Source organism: Hoplias malabaricus, chromosome Y (genome assembly GCF_029633855.1).
Source record: "Hoplias malabaricus isolate fHopMal1 chromosome Y, fHopMal1.hap1, whole genome shotgun sequence".
NCBI classification, from domain to species: domain Eukaryota; kingdom Metazoa; phylum Chordata; class Actinopteri; order Characiformes; family Erythrinidae; genus Hoplias; species Hoplias malabaricus.
The window spans coordinates 62118194-62140477 of record NC_089820.1 but is presented as its reverse complement, the minus strand read 5'-3'; the positions used below and the strand labels follow the sequence as shown (position 1 = coordinate 62140477).

At 39.1% G+C, this 22284-nt stretch overlaps 1 protein-coding gene across 2 annotated transcripts in view; it reads left to right on the top strand.

The window, feature by feature from the left end:
* LOC136677827 (cadherin-10-like) overlaps positions 1 to 22284 on the top strand; it is a 32263-nt gene that overhangs the window by 6513 nt on the left and 3466 nt on the right. Inside the window, exons 2-9 of one of the 2 annotated variants that reach the window (XM_066655488.1) lie at positions 1400 to 1785; positions 12135 to 12429; positions 16505 to 16624; positions 19184 to 19351; positions 19575 to 19762; positions 20521 to 20774; positions 21211 to 21347; positions 21467 to 21588. In XM_066655488.1, coding sequence (XP_066511585.1) covers positions 1549 to 1785; positions 12135 to 12429; positions 16505 to 16624; positions 19184 to 19351; positions 19575 to 19762; positions 20521 to 20774; positions 21211 to 21347; positions 21467 to 21588 — 1521 coding nt within the window. In that variant the 5' untranslated portion in view covers positions 1400 to 1548. Of the gene's footprint in view, positions 1 to 1399; positions 1786 to 12134; positions 12430 to 16504; positions 16625 to 19180; positions 19352 to 19574; positions 19763 to 20520; positions 20775 to 21210; positions 21348 to 21466; positions 21589 to 22284 lie in introns of both variants that reach the window. The other variant, XM_066655487.1, reaches the window with a different exon arrangement.

Sequence of the window (22284 nt, the reverse complement as noted above, 5' to 3'; positions counted from 1 at the left end):
CTCAAGAATCCCCACTGATCAAAACAATATCCCATACATGAACTGAACTCCCTCCAGTCTTAGCTAAATAATCATTTGCAGAAGAAATACATAAGATCTTCATCTTATACCTCTTTAACACATCTCTCTGCACAGAAAGAGAAAAAAAAAACATGCTTTCCTCGTTTGTCCTCAGAACTCAATTAAAGGCTTATGTTAATCTCATCTGTTCTCTTCAGGGGGGTTAGGCAAAGAAACTTGGGATCCAGCAATCCTCCATTAATACAGTATTGAGCTGCTTTATTCCTTCAGAGTTGATCTTGAAGACACGTTCCCTTTGGGGTCAATCACAAACCAGAAATACGTAAAAATACTAGTGCAACAAGTTCTGCAAAAATGAGCATGTATATTACTACAAAAATGTTTTACATAAGATTTGTGACTTATTTACTTTGATTTGTAGCTATTTTATGTTTAGTAAACGAGCTCCCATCCATTGGTGCCACTGTTTTAGGAAAATCATTTGAACTATTTGTTATGTACCTTAGGTGGAGCTGTAGAAACAGTGCTGTAATCTGTCAGTGAGAGCATTAAACACATAAAACTGTTTGTAATGTGTTTGAACTTAGAGTTTTAGGGTTAAGCATACAGTAGTGTTAGGATTAACTATGTTTAGGGGTGGGTTCTTCAAGAATGTTTTTTCAAGCTATAAGCCATCAGAACTTCTTGTGAACTCCTGTCATTTCTGATGTTTTGGAAGCTTAGATTTAGGTTTAGAGTTAGGGCTAGGGGTTAGGTGAAATCAAGCTGAAACACTTTCTGATCATTTCTATTTGTCCATTCATCATGAAATTGTCACATAAATTGAAGCATTTAGTACACTGAAAATTGTGACACAAGTTTTTTCTGTGGACAGTAACAATATATAACCAGTACATAACTGATATATCTTTTCTTTAAAAGGAAGTTGCCCAAAATGATTTTTAAGTGATGCCATGTCCTCAACTAAGAAGTGTCCAGGCCTGTCCACAAGAGGTGACAAGGGGCATCCCTGTCTTTAGAGATTACCTTGCAATAAGGAATATTCAGTGGGCACTCTGGATCTGGAACTCACCAGAAGCTGCTCTGTTAAAAGGTGGCATTATGTAAAGCAAAAGGAATTACCTAGAACCTGTTTTTTTAAATCTATCTAGTTCATGAATTGTAGAATCTTATTACCCATCATCATCAATTTTGAAAGCATCTCCTTGACTTCTTGAAGGCCGGAATGCATGCAACAAAAACATGACACACTTTTTTTTTTGTGTGCTATCAAAGAGCTGCCATTACACTTAATGGAACGTTGCCTCTTGACAGGAGTTGCTATGACCTTTAATAAATTCAGACTTCTACCCACTTTGATTTTTTTCTTTCTTCACAGGGAATCAAAGGAACATCAAAGCGAGTGTCTACAATGCCAGAGTTGCTGATCCAACCGTTTAGACCCTTTGCCATTCAGTGCTGCCTTCTTTATTAGATTATTCATCCGGAATTGTGCCTGTCCCGAGGATCAATTGGATACAGCTGCTGATGATAGTGATGATGATGATGATTCACTTCCCCTGGCTGTTCCCGCTGTTCTGCCTCCTCCCTCTGGGCTCGCCCGTCATGCTGGTGGTGCGGAGTCGAGGGACAATCCTTCGCCCCAACGGCCAAATCCTGCAGCCAGAGGGTAGAGTTCTGCACAGATCCAAGCGTGACTGGATGTGGAGGCAGTTCTTCCTGTCAGAGGAGTACATGGGAAACAACTACCAATATGTCGGCAAGGTAAGGGAGACCAATATAGGCAAGACATCGGGGGGAAAGATGTGAAGGATTGTGAGAGAAAAACGACAAGCCCCCTTTCTGAGGTCTATGTTGCATGGCGTAGTACTGAATATGAATGTGCCACTTAGAAAAATTTAAGATATTATGAAAGTAAAGCAAAGGAAATGTGAATTACACACTCACCCAGGCATGAATATTCAGGCGCAGAAAAAGGCAGAGAGACAGTAGAGGAGGGGTGGGGGTGAGAGGGGAGGGATTTGAAGCAGGATTTAGAGGGAGAGGGTGGGTGTTGTGTATTTTGTACCAGGCTTTGAGCTGGCTTTTTCCGGCTCTCATTTCTAGGACCAAAGTGGCTCCCTAGAGACCTGGCGGGAATTGACAATTATGGGCTATTTCATTGTGTCTCGCTCTCAGTTTTGCACCCATTGACTTCCTACTCATCCAATGGCAATAGTTGTGTGAAAGAAAAGGGCTTTCAATTCATCAAGCTGCAATTCACCAATGTGCCATATTTATGCCACATTAACCATGAAAGAGAAGCCAATACTGGTATCATCGGTGCACTCTCTGCCCCTCACATGGGCTGATCATGATGTATAACTCCCAATAAGGGAGTGAAAATGTCTGTCTGGTTGGTTCAGTGCCGCATTTAAGATATAACAACTCATAAAAATTTGTTGCATAGATCTGGCCTGGCCCAGTCTGTATTGTGCGAGTCCTGTGCAAGGCAGGATATAACTGCAAGCACGGGTGACTTTTTCTTTTTTCTTTTGAGAGGGAATTTGGCCCCTTAAATTAATGCTGAAGCCAGAAATAGACGAATGCCAGGGTGGCCCTGGGCAACAGTAGGTGTGCACAATTATTCTTTCTAGAATAATAAACAAATGCAAACCTTAGGGGTGCAGAGGAATTGATTTCGGCACTGGTTTTGTTTTTTTGGCAGATCCAGTGCATGGATATTGTTGCTGGGGGGAGGGGGGGGGTTATAACAGATGTAGAAATGTTTATAACAGAATGAAATGTAGATTCTCTAAGACATGGTGTTAACATTATTTGTACTATAACTAAAAACAGAGTTCTACATTCCCAGTGTTTCATCACTGACCTGTTGCAGTCAGCCCCACCACAAACAAACCCCCTGTAGGAAGGACAGCACTAAATGACACAGAGGTATCTAGGTACCTCCACCTGAGGGAAGCACAAAAATACAGAAAAAACAAGTGTCCTGTATCGGTTCAAATCAGAAAATGGCTTTTAGTGTCCAAATACAGAATGGTTGGCAAAACTAATCACGTCCCCTCATGCTCCAGCTCTGAATCCAACTCTCTGCAGTGTGTGTTTGTGCGCCGCAGTCAGAAAGGAGTGTGTGTCCACGAACATACACTTGAACCCGGGCAATTAGCTCTGGCTGACTGGGTGGGCCTTGTTCCAATTTGAGTGGGCCCCTTTCATAAAATTGAAGTCAACTGGCCGGAAATATGGATTGTTTTCACATGTATTTAATTATTTTATTTATTTATTTTTTTATTTTTGGACCCCAATGGAAATTAGAATTTGTGAATTAGTTTTAATTTATTTTTAAGGCACTGTACTGAAATCAGTGGGAAGGGAGTGGGGGGTGGTTCCAACCTTCCTCCAAAATTAAATAATGCATTTTATGTAGTGCTGAGCCCAGATTAGCAACAGCAAAGACATTAATCCCCCAATTACAGGTCAGTGGAGCGTCACAATGATTTTGAAGCTGTAAATGTAAGGAATACATATTACATGGTACTCCTTTAAACCCCATGGACCCTATATATATAGCTATTTTGCTATTCCGTTTTTTTGTCAGTGCCTCTTTCAGTTGCATTTAAACAGTAATTATGTGACATATTGAATATGGCTATGTTGTTTTATTTTCTAAAGAACCTTAGCTACTCAAATATGTAATCACTTGAGGTTTTCATGCTGACCGATAAATCAATTTTTCTATAAATTTGTCATGTTTTGACCAAAAATTTTACCTAGCGCCTGCTTTTTTTTTTCATATTTCTCAATGTACAGCCTTGAAATCATATTCCCACATCAGATATCTTTACACAGATTGTTAGTGTGAGGTGTCTTTTAGTTGAAAACATAAGCATTTTTTATTCTAATTTATTACATGTCATATTACTGTGATAAAATAAATTTGTAGCATCAGACGGACATATTTTTCTTGATATTCTAAGCTCTGGGATGTATGACTGATAAAGTTCACAGCAGGCCCAGACTTTCAGGAATTTAGTTCAGGGCAAATATGGACAATATCCCAACAAATAAAAAACATTTTGGTACTTTGGCAGTTTTCTCAGATGCTGATAATATTTACAATTATTATTATTATTATAATCCTTTTAAAAAATGATGAAATAATACTTGTTTATTTAGAAAACACACAATAAATATTTATTTAAGCTTTTTAGTTTATATTTGTTGATCTAATGCAGTGTTATTTGATGTGAAACCTAAAAAAAACCTTGAAAAACTATAAATCAATAATAGGAATATGTTTTTGCTGATGACTCATATTTTTCTGCCCAGAGACAGCGTGGGTTGACGTTATGTGAGTCAAAACGAAACTGAAAGTAAACAGCGTCTTTCTTGTCCCTTTTTCAGCGGTTTTTTTCTGATTTTAGCGCCTATCATTACAGTCTCTCATGACAAGAACATAACACACAGATTTTGAAGGAGCGCCTTGATTTTTAGGTGGTTTTTCACACTGGATTACTCCCAGAGGCTTCACAGCACCGCGATGAGAGCACTATTTTTAGAAACGGTAGGATCTGCGCTTTCTAACGGTATACGGAGCTCACAGATGCGTTCAGACATTCAAGACTTACAAAGCTGATTATATAAGGTGTGTTTCTACCCCGCTCAGTGCGGGGTTCGAGTTGAAAGGGTTAATCATGGAATATGACAAAATGCTAAAATAAAGCTGGGTTTGGTTTCCACGTGTAAACGAATGCAAATAGAAAGACATTTACTCATTAAATAGTGATACACACTGGATAACATCTGCACCTTAGACACATGTGCTTCATGTGTCCCGGCTATGTACTTATTTGGTTTTATTCGTTATAAAATGCTGTGTTTGTTTAAAATGGTTGCCAGTCTCATTCATCTCCCAAATAGAAGTGTTGCGGATTTGACCCCAAAATATTCAATCAAAGACGATTCCTGCAACTCCAAGTGTAAAAGTTGACATTGACTCCATAGAATCAAGAATCACGTGTCACTAAACAAAAAATTCAGAAAGGGTAACTATAGCAACAGTGTGTCAAGTTGTTATACTTATGAATATTGTATATGCAGATATACAGTTTGATGAGTTGGCTTGCCTCCCAACATCATTTTCAAATGTAGCCCATGAGTGCGAGGTCTACATTTGCCAGTCTAGAAAATGACCAGGAGGTTACTATGTATTATCCAAGTTGAAATCAAACGGCATATTATTCTGTAATTGCATATTATTTAAAAGGTCAGGGTCCTGGTTTCCTCTCCACCACACTACAGCCTGTGAAGGACAGTTTGCAATGGCCTTTGTTCAATAATCGGATAATAGGTCTTAAACTTGTGGCTTTACTGGTTTGAGGTAGTTGTATTCAACTCACGCTCAAGGTTAGTGTACACCACTGTCCGCTGTTGTCCCTATTCATGCGTATCCACCAAACCTGGCAGTTCACGGTTTAGTTGAACCATTTGGTATTCACTATTCATGCACACACTGCACTGTTTGTACACACTATACATTTTTCCTAGTTCACCATTTTTGACAAAGTGATTCAGTGGTGTGCAGCTTGTATAATCTCTATAGAAAAGTATGAACTGCAACGGGATGCTCTGGAACAGCTGCACATGAGTCCAAGGTCACCATGGCAAATTCCAAGCCAGAAACAACCATGGAACAGATCTGACGGGGTTACAGAGAGTGACTCTGGTTGTAGAAGGGACGTTAATTGATTAATTGTCTAATTAGCATGTCCTTTCTGATCTAGGCTGGGTCCATTAGAGCAGGGGAAGGAGTAGAACGTTCAAGGTGATGGTCCCCGGACTCTATAGTTAGGAAGCATTGCTTTAATAAGCTTTTGAATCAGTAGATGTCAAAATGAAGTGGCTTTATATTAGTTTGGCGGCAAGAGTGGAGTGGAGTGAGGATGAGGGTGACTGGATGAGTGCGGTCCAGTGATTCAAGTTGGGCTTTTCCCTCCCCTCAAGCTATGACATAAAGATGCCTTAAAAATCTGGAAAGTCTTTATCTGTTTACAGTACGCTGAGTCCTGCTACTTTTTTGTTTGTTGTTTTTAAACACAAATTCACCTGAAAGGACCCCGGGACTCCTTTGTCTGGAAAGTTCCATTGACCTGTGGCTTGCCGCTAATGACTGCTGGTGTAGTTCGGCATGCGATTTGCTTTGAGTGTGCTTGATGAGTGAGTGGCTGAATGGTACTGGACAGCTGGACAGTAATTAGGCCAGCCTGGACTAGCCAATGGCTCTTTCTAAGAATAGCCAAGCGAACTAACATCCTTTGGTTTACCCATCTGTAACTCTGCTGTCAGTCAGATTGAGAAGAAACTCTACTTCATCAGATTCAGCAAACATCTTTCTACATGGTCTTGTTTGCATTTTAAAACTCATTGTAGTGCATCATAGCATTTACCATGTTCTACACAAATAATTTGACATTATTTTATGAAACCTGGCATTAAAAATGTATAAACATATATTTTTATGATGTTTTACGTAATTATAACTAGTTTTAAATAACTATATAAGTCATTATACATTCATAAATCATAAATACTACATGTTACTCTATTCCAAGGAAAAATAGCATGCATTAAAATGTTATTTTTCACTGGACACCACAGTGCTTTATTAAAAACATAACAGATTTTACTAGGATGTGAAAACTTAGATGTCCAGTGATATGCTCTGAAGGGGTTCTGAAACACAAAGGGCAGGGAGTGTGGGTTGTGTTGGGTGCAATGCTTTGTAGATCTGGGCTAGACTTGTTTGTGAATGCAGGAGACATTATTCTTTCTGTTCTTGTTGTTGCAGTAGAGAGAGTCTCCATCAGGTCAGTTGTGTAAGGTGCTGCTCCTTAGCGCCATGTTTGGTTCAGTGTCTTGGCTGGGATGTTGCGTGCATATACATAACAATCTTGTCTACCACAGACTCTTCAAGACATGGCTCCAGCCCACAGGCATGAGGTGAAATATATAGAGCATGGCTCTATATAGCAATAAATATATAGGAATATAGATAACTCTGAAAATGTTTCTCTATAGCAAGCTGCACATCTTAAAAATAAAAGCATTGTTATTTTGGTGATATATAGAACCCTTTACAAAACACATATGGTGGATCATTTAAAACCTATTCTGCGATTTGCATATTCATTCATTCATTCATTCATTCATTCATTCATTATCTGTGGCTGTTTATACAGTTCAGGGTCGCGGTGGGTCCAGAGCCTACCTGGAATCATTGGGCGCAAGGTGGGAATACACCCTGGAGGGGGCGCCAGTCCTTCACAGGGCAACACACACACACACACACACACTCACACCTACGGACACTTTGGAGTCACCAATCCACCTACCAACGTGTGTTTTTGGACCGTGGGAGGAAACCGGAGCACCCGGAGGAAACCCACACAGACACAGGGAGAACACACCACACTCCTCACAGACAGTCACCTAGAGGAAACCCACACAGACACAGGGAGAACACACCACACTCCTCACAGACAGTCACCCGGAGGAAACCCACACAGACACAGGGAGAACACACCACACTCCTCACAGACAGTCACCCGGAGCGGGAATCGAACCCACGATTTGCATATTTCATTATGCAAATAATATTTTTAAGCACAAAAAAGGCTTCCCTAGAAAATCCCTTGCTTTTTAATAATTTAAATATGCTAAAACTTTTAGATGTAAAGTAAGAGATAGCTCATCTGTTGCTGCACAGTTTGTGTTGGTCGTCCTTCACCAGAAAACACAGGATGCCATACACAGGATGCTGTTGGCAGGATATTATTGTGTTGGTGTACTATTCTCAGTCTAGAGACACTTAGGGCATCAAAAACTCAAGCTGCACTGCTGTGTCTGATCCAATTGCACCGGCACAATGCCCATTGTCAGTGTCACCGCAAGTGTTCTTTATGGAACCAAAATTGAAGTAACGTAATAATATAGTTTCAAGAGTAGGACCATGCTCAAACTCCTCCCTTCAGTCCTATATATACCCTGCAAACTCACATCGTTTCCATGTTGGACAAACTCGCTCCCACCACCTTCCCGTTGTTTCAGCCTTCATGGGTGGTCCATACTAGCAAAGTGGTTCTTCTATGGTTTGGTGAATCTTCCCTCTTGCCAGTAGTATTTGGCTTCCAAGCACTGCAATTAAAATGTAGTTAATCATTTAAAACAATGACATGTTGTACAGACATGACTTGATTTTTTCCAAATATATTGACCTTTAAATAAAAAAAAGTGTTTTTCAAAAGTTAAGGGACAAAAACAATAGATATGACAACAAAATAAGTACAGTTTGTAGGAAAATGTAAAAAAAAAAGAGCTTGAGAAGCCAAAACATGAAATACTCATAATGTACTTTGGTGGGAATTTAAGTTTTAGTCACTTTTTGACACCAGAAAACCGGCACAAAGTCTTAACAGATCCTCTAAAGATCTCAAAGTTATTTGTCTGTTATATATCTGAGAATATCTAGAAATTTCCATATTTTCCAGAGACAAAAGCTGACCCCCCTGCAGCGTCTCTATTATTCTGTGTCTGAAAATATCATTTCTGATGTCAGATCTGCCCAAGTCCAATGGGGTTTCTTTGAAACAGCTGCTGGACACTTTTCTGAAATGGAGATGGTTCTTGTGATTTTGAAAATGGGCCTCTGTAACAGAAGTGTATCTGTGTTGATATCTGAAAATGCTTCTTTCGGCCCAAGAACTGACTGAAGTCTTGCACTTGACATAGCTTCTCGATTATGGAACCAGGCTTTGTAGTTCCTTTGGAGCAACTTCTGTCCTTCTAAGACTGCTGTTCCACCCAGTATTGGCAATTTCTGAGACGGAAATTGGACCATTGCTCAAGAAGAAGGCATCCGTCTTTGTGCCGGCCGCCTGGGACCAGATATTCCTTTAGTTCTGACAAAAAAAAAAAAAAAAAAAAAAAACCCTCAAACATCACAAACAACAACCTCATAGAAATGGAGGAAAGCAGATGTTTTCTCTTCGCCAAGGTCCAGGCTTTGTTCTAATTGCATAAAAATGTTGTTATTGTTGTTGTTGTTGTTGTTATAACTTTCCCTTTCTTTACACAAGTTGCATAAATAAACAGCTGCAGAGCCAAGCTGAAGAGAGAGGCTTTTTGAAAATGGGTCAAGGAGGTGTGGATAGAATAATGCTGTAGATTTTAGGCTGTTCTCTGTTGCTTTTTTGGAATCTGTTCCAGAGAGGTAACTGCATTAAAATGTATGCACGTGTGGTCAAATATTATGTCTATGGCATGTAATCATAAACTCTGCATATTTTAAGTTGTAACGGCACAAAGCCAAATGTAGCTTGTTCATTTTTTCTTGTTGTCTGTAAGGTTTTATTCACTGTTGGAATTACCGCGGAAACTCATTTGTAACTCGAGCTGTTTTATTTCATATCCCTTTCTGTCTGCGTTTGCTTTCATGCAGTTAGAGATCACCTGAATTTGGAGTGATGTTACCCAACTTTGGAGCAGGAATAGAGCAACATCCTCGCCTCGTTTCATACTTTTCAAGTTCCGAGGTCTCTTCACTTTCCAAACGCCTCCAGATAACATTCTTTGCATGAGCAATATAGCTTCTGAGCCAGTCTGGACTGTGACCTTTTTTCCCAGACATTTGTTTCCCATTTATCAAGCCAGGGGTGTGTACAGACACGGCAGCACTTTCCAGTGCACAGACAGACTTCATAAAGTTTTATCCAATCATGACGTGGTGTGCACAACACACACTAACACACAAAACCATATTAGTGTCACTGTAGCACTGAGAATGATTTACCACCCAAATCACACCTACTCTGTGCTGGTCCTGACAGGGTAAGAAAGTATTCAGAAAAATAAGTGGACTACAGTCTGTAACTATACAGCTAAGTGCTCCTGTGTGGAAAGTGGAGCTGATAAAATGGACAATGAGTGTAAATACAGGGTATATGTTCCCAATCTAGTGATTGTTCAGTGCATATAGACCTTAAATGAATATTTGCCCAGACTGAGATGTCAGGTTTTGTTTAGAGAGCATCACTAATAAAGACTCCATTGTTTGAAGCCTGCAGATGTGCAAACGGCTTGTACAAACTTGCAGAAGGAAGTGTTAAGTGTAGTATCGGATGCCGCACTGGAGGTTTGGACACCAATTGTGCCCCGTGCCTTGGCCACTTGTCCCGTCCAGCACACACAAGAACTTAATCACGCATCGCTCCACAGAATGTGGCTGTGGCTTGAGCTTCAGGGTGAATACGTTCTTTCCAGTCAGTGTCAGGTGACCACAGAGGAGACCTCACTTCACCCATGCGCTTTTGGTTTCGTACGCACTCAATATTCAGGGTGAATGGCACACAGAGATATTGCACGCTTCTCCCTGTAGCCAGGCTTTTCTGTTTTTAGAGTGAAATGCAGTTGCGGACTTAGCGGATTATGTAACACGGATTTTAGCAGGCAGCTTTTTTGTCAAGCTAATCTGGTTATGATACTGAGAAACGGAACATAAATAAATAAATTGAGAGGGACTCTGCAATGGAAAATAAAGAGAGATAAGTCCCTGGCATTGAAAGACACCATTTTAAAAAAATATATAAACCAATAGCAACACAGCTTAAAACATACAAATATTGAGATACGAAATGCTCCCTATACAATTCTAAATGGACTAAAAGCTTCATTAGTATTTAATGGAATAAGTCCCGAAGACATGTGCTTTGAAACTCTTATTAGCTGCTATTGTCCCCCGAGAGCTGCCTTTCTGAAAGCTTTTTCGCATAAGCCACAATATGAGTGCAAACCAGCACCAGGAGTCCATCAGGGGATACAAGAGAGCCAAACATCAAATTAGCATTTCCAACATTTGCTCCACAGCATGGGTAGAGAATCAAAAATACATAAATATCAGTGGAGGTTCATGCCTGAGAGGAAACATGTCCCATGGTGGTAGCCTCACCTTTCTTAAGAAAACAGTACACACCAGCCTTGTCTAAAGGTGATTTCATACATTTGACTTAAAGTGCATTTTTAGTGTTTGTATAATGTGAACCAAATATAGTTGACATTCATAGCATGTGTACAGTTTATATCGGTGGACATTCATTTGAATCTCTGGCAACCCAAAAAATCAGCCTTAAAACATCATCTGTTCTAATCCCAAATTAAAACTTCATCTTAAAACTTAATCATGAGCTGAACAGAAATCCATATGAATACAACAGTTTATAGCATTGTTTCTGTGGCTCTTCTTCAGGTACATAAGAGAGTTAGAATGGGATTAATGAAACAGCGCCACCAGTGGACAGGAGCTCATTTAGTGATCATAAAATCACTACATGTTATAATATGCATATCAGGAGTGCTGTTATTGGTAAAATACTACTCACATGTACTAATCTTTGGACGTTTTCAGAAGAAACAAAAAGAAATTAACACAAAAAAGCATAAATTGGTACTACTTTTTTATTTATTCTGTTTTTAAATATATAGCTATTTTGACGTATAACCCAAAAACATGGAAGGAGGGAATGTTTACCAATGTGTTGCATCACTTCTTGTTTTAACAGCACCTTAAGTGCCTGGGAACTGGGAAGACCAATTGCTGTAGTTTAACGTTGAAATGGTTTTTAGTGTCTTAAAAGCTTGGTTTTATTTGTCATATTACTTGTTTCATAATGAAGAAAACAAGAACAGAGACGAAAGACAACTGAGCGAATTCAAGTTAGACCTACCATTTCTACTCCTCATTCCTCACTCCTGGGCCCCCTGTCGTTTGGAGTAAACAGAGGCTCATACTCATTTAAAAGAACAGAGCTGAAACTGGTCATTCTGAACAGGGCTGTCCGGACAGGGCAGGAACTATGCTTTGTTGACCCATTGGGTTCCCACGTGGTCCTCTTTATCTACTTTTAGGATGTTGTTTCTGGTCATGTTCATGCAGGAATGATTCACAATTTCCAAGTGTTTTAGTGCTCACTGAACCATAGACTGATGATCTCTTAAAGTAGTTTAGGAGAAGGGGCAAGGACTCCATCCATGATGTGTCTCTTTTGTGTGTCTCTCTGCAGCTTCGCTCAGATAAGGACAAAGGGGATGGAACGGCGAGGTACGTCCTCTCTGGGGAAGGAGCGGGCACCATTTTCCGAATCGATGAAAAGTCTGGCGATCTCCACGCCACTCAGAGGCTGGACAGAGAAGAGAAGTCGTCCTACACACTTCAAGCTCAAGCTTTCAACAAGAACACTGGTCTCCCTCTGGAACCTGCCACCGAATTCATCGTCAAGATCCACGACATCAACGACAACGAGCCCAAGTTTACCAAGGACGTGTACACGGCCAGCGTGCCCGAGATGTCTGACGTGGGTGAGGGGCTTAATCATGCCTTTTCTGCTTTGTTTGTTGTATGTTTTTGGCTTTTCCTTTAATGTCAGGATTGGAGTTTCCTCGTGGGCGCCATGGCGCTGCACTGATCCCCCAGAGCTTATAAGGTCAAGGATGGCTCAGCGCCTTTCGCTTTGAGACTTTTATTTTCTTGACAAGCCCATGGAGCATGAAGAATGTCAGCGAGCTCAAGCGCTTGGACTAAAGTGTGATGCTAGAGTCTCACTGCAGTCCTTCAAAGCAGTCTGACGTCCACTAGGAGCACGTGAAGTGCATTTTGTTTATCCGCACCTGGCTCCATTACGCCATGACAACACATTCGAGTAGTTAGAAGGTCAAAGCTTAAAACAGGGGTGGTGAATATTTATGTAACGGCATGGAACAAATGGATTTCTCCTCTTTAGGAAATCTCCCTAGCTTTAACAAATGCTCTTTGCTTGTGTTTAGAGACTTTACAGCACTCCATAAAGGTTCTGTATAATACATTCTAAAGTAAAAAAAAAAGTTGCACCCAGAAGAGATCAACCAACTGGAATGAAACTTGGTGGGTAAGTTTGACATCGGGAGACATGCAAATGATTCAAGTTTCACGCTCGGCAGTGCATGTGACCTAAGCAAGGACAGGCCTTATCTCTGTACCTGACTGACTATATAAGGTCATCCCATTGCATGTGTTTTTTATTCTTCTGACTTCTTATTGGTAGCATTTTTTGCAAACAAAATATACCTCGGAGAAGGCTTTAAAAGCAAATCGAGCAGTTGGAAGAGTTTGAAAAGGGTCACATCAAAAGGCTCCTGGAAGCGTGATGGTCATATTGACATATTGCGGCATACAGGTCGTGTGGATATAACTGTGGGCAGCAGTGGATAGAAGACATGAACCAGTGACATGAAGGTTATGGGAGACCTACACTGACCACAGAGGGAGAACCAACGGATTGCCAGACATGCGGAATGACCCTTCGGTTACAATTACAGACATGCAGTAAACAGTGATGCCATCCATGCACCGTCCTGTGTTTGCCAGCACCATTGGCAGATGGCTGCACGACGCAGAAACTCATTCACTCAGACTGTTATGATGAATGCCCTTAACACCATATCAACATCGCCAAAGTCTGCAATGGTGTAGTGCTGGACTGTCATGGAGTCACTCAGAATGGCAGAGGGTCATCTGCGGTGAGCGCCGAGATTTTTTTCATGCGTCACACGTCCAGAAGGCCTGGTGTCATGGTGTGGGATGTACTTTCATACAATGCCAGATCCCATTTGGTTTTACAGGCATGGGACTGACAATCACAGGACACCACTGGGAACTTCTACAACTCCATGCCGAGACGTCTAATATGTTGGGTTAGCAAACACAGTGGCCCAACAACATACTGACAGGCTCTACTTCTGTATGTGCAGCTCATAAAAATTATATCAGTCTACATTTTTAATCATTTATTGTTCCTGGAAACATTAACTTTTCCTTCTGGCTGAAACTTTTTTTTTCTTAAATAACTAATAACTAAAATGGAAAAACACATCCTTGAATGAGGTTCTGTTTTCACAAAATTGCGTGTATTCCTTTATTCATTCTATAATTTTGTACATCTTCTGTAATAGTTTCATCATATTCAGGGGAAAGGGCATTCATCCACTGCAGGGAATAAAACAGAGACTCGTCTCCTAGAAACCAAAACAGACTCTTCTGTGACATTGAAAGGCCATGTTTTTAGAGCCTAAAGGCCTAACCAATAGAGGACCTAGATTATCAGTGCCTACCTAGGTGCTCCAGAAGTGTTATCATATATTATTACTTCTGCAACTATTACTGCTACTACTAATAACAATAATCCATATCATTATTGTCATTTTCATATTTATCATCATCTCCATCAATGTTTTAATAATCACCATCATCATCACATACTTCATTCCCATCAGCACCATCATCACCATCACAATCAGCATCACCTTTACCTTAATTAGATTACATCATCATCATCATCATCATTTTGTTCAGTATCTTCATCACCATCATCATAAAATCCATCATCTATATCACTGACTTCATATTCATCATCATCCTCATCAATATCTTTGTCATCCTCATAAGTGCTGTTGTGTCCTTCTTGTTGTTTTATGAGACAGGGGTGTTAGTGTTCATTAAGGCCCTTGGCCCCTGGCCCTTGCTTTGTTTCACTTTTGTAATTGGCTGTCTACACCTCTCGTTTAATGGAAGATTGATGGAAGGAATTAATGTGTGGACCAGAGGCCAGATGTTAACACTTTTTTTTTTTTTTTTTCTGAGCTAATGCTGTGCTCTTTAGGTGAGGGTCTTCTGTTTGAACAGGAGGTCTGAGATTATTGCTGGGGAAAATGTGTCAGCTGATTAATCTCTGGATAAAGACACTAGGAACACTGTTGTAGTGGGATGACCTGAGGTTACAGTTACATTGCAGCACCTTTTCTTTATGGTATGAATCAGACATTATCGTAACTCCTAGGGTCCTGGAAATGTAAGAGATGTGTTTTAAACACATTACTCTCCTGGGTAGGGGGCCTGCTCTATGGAGCATAAACTAGTTCATCTAAGAAAATCAAAGCAAAAAAAAAATAAAAAATAAAATAAAAAGCTATATTATTCTCTTTACACTGCTGCTACATTATAGTGATGGAAGTGAGTGGCTGTTCCTTTAAAGCCGTCACCTCTGAGCCGCTGTCCCTGATTGGGTGACGTTGTGGTGATAAGAAGGGAATTAAAATGAGATGTAAAGTAGAAAATGTGATAAGACAAGCAAATAGGATTGTCTTAGTTTAATACAGTGCACTTCGGCTTAAATGAGGCCACTGCACCTAAACTGGGTTTCCTTCATACATATATTTGCATGCATAAATAAAATTATGCGGGCCAATTTATCGAAGAAGTTCGCCGGCATCTGATGAACTGCACTCAGTGGTGGGTGAAAAAATAATGAAAATCTTCTATAAAACAATACTTACTTCCTTTTTTTTATAATGAGTTACACTTTTAAATCCAGATTCTGAAACTGGGTCTTTGTGGGTTCAGTCTTCAATAAATATCTCACTTATTCACTCCCCTACTGTTTACTTCTTTGGACACAGCCATCGCTGACCACCTATGATGCACTTTAATGATGTGGCATACCATGACCATGGTCAGCATCACACCCACCTGAAGTCTGGAAATGGAAGTGCAGTCTGTAATGCAGTTATTCAGTTACATATAGATGCAAACTTGACTTTTTTAAAACAAGAACTTTGACATTCACCTTCATTATATAGATTTACATTCTAGGTTTTGATCATTTGGAAAAGGACAATGCGTCCTGCTGTGAGCAAAGACATTCCACAGCAACACACTGTGGTCATTTATTTGACCAATTACTGCTTATGTTTATTTTTAGAAGCAGTATGTGAATTTCATATATTATGGCATATATTGTGTGTATTATGTTCTTTACACTCCTTCATACACTCCTTGAATGTATGAACACTAAAAAAAATATTTTCAATTCAGCAATCTGTGTCTATCCAATATATGATTAAATTGAATTTTGTAAATTGTTCTTTATCATTAATAATAAATAAATAAATAAATAAGTAAGTAAAAAATGTGTGACTGGGTGAGTGTGTGAAATTGTCCACAGGTGTGTGTGTGTTTGTGAGAGAGTGACTAGGTGATAGTGTGATGCTCTACAATGGACAGTGGTCCCATCCAGTGTTTGCCCCTGTCATGCGTTCTTATGGTCGTGGGTAGAGTCTGGGCCCATTGTGATTCTGATGAGGATGAAGCATTTATAGAAGATGAATGATTTAATGAATTAATGAAGGAACAAATGGGTGACTATGGATGGGTGGGTGGATGAATGAATGAATGTGATAATGATTATAAATTCTTTTTATTTAGGTCAATGTACTTCCTATCATTTACAATTCAAAACCTTATTCTGACTTTCATATTTCCAAAATCCTTTCCTTGCTCGGTGAAAGATGTGCCATTCCCTTTTGGCTCACCTCACTGAAGCGCTGTCTCCTCTGTTTCTAGGGACTTTTGTGATTGAAGTCAACGCCACAGATGCTGATGATGCCTCGTATGGGAACAGTGCTAGGCTTGTGTACAGCATCCTGCAAGGTCAGCCATACTTCTCCGTGGAGCCTGAGACCGGTGAGTGTTTGGGGCATATAGAACATATGGCTGATGTTTACATACACTGCTGTGATAGAGAAAAGGAAAATGAGATGAGTTCAAATTAGTCAAACGTGGCCATGACTTTGAATCCTACCTTGTGGCTCTTGGCAGTCACTGGACGCATGTTAATGCAGTAAATACCTTATATCTTATTAATGACAACATTCCTGGAGAGCCACACTTGACAAGGACACCTCTGAAAGCGAGTTAATGCTCTAATGTTGATGTTAAAAGAGATGTGTCACACTGTGTATAAACCTGTCATCTGTATTTGGACTGCTGTAAACTTCAGTGATTCTGTTGTGATAATTAAGAAGGCATCTTAATGTCTGAGTCTGCAGCTGGTTCTTTTCTTTGATTTAACCCAATCATTCGAGTTCAGCTTGGTCTCAATATGGATTCATACATATTTGAATTGAAGGCCATAGCAAGTATGTGTACAATGGGTACTACACTCTTCAAAATAAAAGTGCTACATAGGGTTCTTTCTGCAATGCTATAGAAAAAACACTTTTGGTTCCATAGAGAGTGATTTTGAGTAATCATTTATAAATTGGAGGGGTTGCACGGTGGCTCCAGGGGCCTGAAGGTTGTGGGTTCGATTCCTGCTCCAGGTGACTGTCTGCGTGGGTTTCCTCCGGGTGCTCCGGTTTCCTCCCACAGTCCAAAAACACACGCTGGTAGGTGGATTGGAGACTCAAAAGTGTCCGTAGGTGTCAGTGAATGTGTGTGTGAGTGTGTGTTGCCCTGTGAAGGACTGCCGCCCCCTCCAGGGTGTATTCCCACCTTGCGCCCAATGATTCCAGGTAGGCTCTGGACCCACCGCGACCCTGAACTGGATAAGGGTTGCAGACAATGAATGAATTAATTAATAAAATTATAAATTGGTAAAGAGCATTTACATCAAGTGAAGGTTCTTTAAAACATTAAGAGGTTGTTCACTCTTACAAACACTTAAAAACATTTCTCTTTATTAATCAAAAGTGGTTCTTCATTGGCAATGCTCAAAGAACCCGTTGTAGCACCTTTATCTTTAAGAGTGTAAATAAAAATCACACTCAAATTGTGTACTACATATATATGTGAATGTTTACATTATTTTCGTTGGCTACCCAGTGTGAAAAACATAGACAGCAGTACACTCAGTGATTATAAAATAATTATGGATGATGATTATTCATTATTCATAATCAGTCCTTTACAATCATATATGTAATATCTGTAGATCTGGTTGACGAGTTGCCATTGTATGGTACAGTTCGTGTTACTTTATCAAAACCTTACCACTTGAAACCGAAAGGGAAAAATAAATAAATAAAAATAGCATAGTATTTTCTTTCTTTCTCAAAACCTTCTTGCTTCTTACTTCTTTCTTTTATTTTGACAAAGCCATCTTTACGGGCCTTTTATTTATTTATTTATTTATTTTAAATAATGTTCTTGATTCTTTTTATTCCTCATAAGATTTCCACTCAAAATGAAGAGCAGCTGATGCTGACAAAAATGGAGGTACAAGGTTTTGTCTGTAGAGTCAGTGAGTGGTCTTGCAAAATCCAGAGGTGATTTTCCTCATACAGGGGATCCCACTGATTCCAAATCAATCCATGATTGATTGTCAGTCAGTGATGTTAGAATAACCTCTAAGGGGTGAGGGCCTTCAGTTCAGTGAAGAAAAGTAGACCACTTTCGCATTTAGAACTGGTGTGGTGATCTCAATCACGGTTCCCATATGAAGACATTAGCACTGCATTGAACTTCTGTAGAGCACATTAATCAACATGATAGTTATGAAATATTAAAATGTGTTATATAATGGTATGATTAATTCAGTGCTGAAAATTGGATTGCACACTCTGCAAAAGCTGGGTTTTGATGGTTTATCAGTAACGGGTTTTTTTTGTGAAATCCACAAAGTAGGAAGAAATAAGTGTGTGTGTGTATGTGGGTGGTGGTGGGGGGGTGTACACACACACACACACACATATATATATATATATATATATATATATATATATATATATATATATATATATATATATATATATATATATATATATATATATATATATATATATATATATATATTGTTTATATTTTGTGTGCTTTCATTAAGGTTTTTAATTGTTTTTAATATAAATAGAAAATTGTTGTTATTTTTTACTATATTAATTAATTAATTAATATAATCAGTTCAGTGAAACACAGAGAAAGAACTTGAAATTGCTTAAAAAATAAAAAAGAGCTCCTGGTGAACAACGTGATGGAATATTGTCATTTAAAGAAACGTGCTGAATACTCCATTCTGAACAGTGCAGTTTAACAGGGGGGATAAATCAGCTGTGGTGTTTGATCCTTGTGGTATTTTAACCAATATATGTCACAGAGGTTTTATTAAGACGCCAGAACGGTGTTCACTTTATGGAACAAAACTGATCATTGAGACCCAGTGTTTCGATTTTTAAAGGTACATTTACATTGTGCATACACTTACTCCACAATCTTATGCCGTCTCTTTATCCTTTTTTTCCTGAGCAGGGATTGTGAGGATAGCTCTGTCCAACATGGACCGCGAGGTGCGAAAGGAGTACCAGGTGGTGATCCAGGCCAAGGACATGGCGGGACAGATGGGGGGTCTCTCCGGGACCACCATGGTCAATGTCACCCTCACAGATGTTAATGACAGCCCCCCTCGCTTTGCCTACAGTAAGATATGGGTGTATCATATTTCACTGATGTTTATAATCAGCATCAACTTTGTGACATATGTGATGTCTGAAGTTTGCTTAATTAGCGTAACACTAGAGCTACGTGGCAAGAATGAGTGGAAGTTAACAGCTACCAATTAGCATTGATCAAACTGTTATTCTAATTTACTAACACTGTATATGGGTCTTGTATACATACACATATTTGTCTCATTTTAAAGGCTCCTACCATCTTAGCACTTATGAGTCGGCGGAGATCAGCTCCACTGTGGGTCGAATCAAAGCCATGGATGGAGACGAGGGAGAGAACGCTAAGCTGAAGTACAGGATTGTGGATGGAGATGGGAAAGACTCACTGGACATTATCACAGATGAAGAGACGCAAGAGGGTGTTATTGTTGTCAAAAAGGTAAAAATGTGCAACACGGGCAGACATTTTGATTAGTAATAATTTTAAAATCATGACTATACTGTACATTAACTGTGGGTCTAATAACTGTAATTACACAGTAACAACATGTGTAGCAACAATATAACAATAGCTAAGGTATCTGTTGAAAAGGGAATACTGTAGAAATTAGAAATGTATGTATCCATGTGTATTGTGTGTACAGCAGGGTATTGCAGAATAATATATATATATATATATATATATATATACACTCTAAAAAGAGAAGAGTTGATCCAACTTAATTGAATTGCTTCAATTGGTAACAAGTAATTCAATTAAGTTTATCCAACTTAATTTTTTAAGTTTTTGAAGGTTGAACTTAAAAAATTAAGTTGGATAAACTTAATTGAATTACTTGTTACCAATTGAAGCAATTCAATTAAGTTGGATCAACTCTTCTCTTTTTAGAGTGTGAGAGCCAAATTTGGATTTAGCTAAACCCACATTCTGTGCAAAAAATGTCATTGTTTTTCTTTGTTCTTGCCAGCTGCTTCATTAAGACTTATTACTGTCACTGATATTATATATATATATATATATATATATATATATATATATATATATATATATATATATATATATATATATATATATATATATATATATATATATATATATATACACATACATGTATCAAATGGGTTCCAATTCAAATGCCACAGTGTCCAAATCCTTAAATGTAATTCACTGTCACCTGTGTGTTTGTGACCATTCAGCAACTTGACTACGAGGACAGGAGGGTGTACCTAATCAAAGTGGAAGTGACCAACACACACACTGACCCCGAATTCCTGCACCTCGGACCCTTTTCAGACACGGCCACTGTTAAAGTCACGGCTAAAGATGTGGATGAGCCACCGGTCTTCAGCAGTCCTCAATTTGTTTTTGAGGTCAATGAGGACACACCCAAGGGGAAAATAATTGGGACAGTCTCCGCCAGGGACCCTGACTCTACTAATTACTCTCTACAGTAAGACACATTATTTTTTATCCTATACTATATATATATATATATATATATATATATATATATATATATATATATATATTGCTGTCTATTATATGAGCATCAGAAATGCTGCTTGTGTGGGTTTCCTCTCTTTTAATGATAAATTGAAAGTATATTACCGTACATATTCACTGTTAATTATCACTGTCATTCCAAAAGCATATTCTACTTCTAGGACATATTATATATTATATAAATTTTTAACATAATAAATTTAATTTATAAATAGATATGGTTTACATTTATCTGGAATATAATTCCATGACACTGATGTTAAGATGCCATTTTCTCCACCACTTTTGAAGATACAAAGTTCTGTTACAATGCAATTGAATGCAGAAGCTGAAAATTAGTTTGACCTGCATCAAAGTCATTCCAGCCTAACAATTGTCTGCAGGTTCACTATAGACCAGCACACTGATCCCGAAAGACTCTTCCACATCGACCCCAGGAACGGATCCATCACCATGCTAAAGTCTCTGGACAGAGAGGTGTCAAAGTGGCACAACATCTCCGTGCTCGCCAGCGAAATAAGTGAGTTGACTCCAGGGAAAAGAAAACACAATCACCAACAGAGACACGCAGAGTATCATTTCCCCAGCCTCAACATTTTCCCCATTCCTCACCTGCCAATTTCCTCCTCTCCTCTGCAGATAACCCCCGTCAAAGGAGCCGAGTTCCCGTCCTGATAAAAGTACTGGATGTGAATGACAATGCGCCGGAGTTTGCCATGTCTTATGACACGTTTGTCTGCGAGAATGTAAAAGCTGGGCAGGTAAAAGCAGAAAAATGAATTATTTTATTAAAATGCATTTCCCTGGATCATTCGATGGTACCTGTCCTAGTATAAAACTTTAGCCATCCTTTGCACCTGTTAACTCTTAGGCCTTAAATGTGACTGAGCTCACAGGTGCATCCTATTGTGCCTTATTTGTATTATGCATTTGTATCCATTTAACTTTGAGAACGGGAAAAGCTTCCACTTCCACATGCACCCATGCTTCAGTGTGACAACACATACACTATGCCACAAGACCACCCAGGTTATTTTCTGTGGTTTGCCCATGTCATAAAACAGAATAAAGCAAAATATTATTGTGTTGTGCTGTGTTTACATAGAGTGCGGAAACTTTAAAATTGCCCTACATAAACAGGGGTGTTCAGACATGGGGAGAATGCTGGGGTTTTCAATCTTTGTGGCGTTTTGACCAAAGCAGGTTACAAACCTTTTATTAAGTCCCTGTAATTCTGTTCACTTGTCAAATAATGGTTCAATTTGTCCCTTTTAAAAAAAATCTCCACTTTTAGTTTCAAATTTGAATTTTACGTACTGTCAGAAGTTTTTGGAGCTGAGTTCACTTTATTACATAGAGCCAAACAGGGAGTAATTATAGGGCCCCTGAATATGGCTGTAGACATTTTGAATATGTAAAAACACCAGGGCCTCTTCGCTTGAACAGCATTAAATACC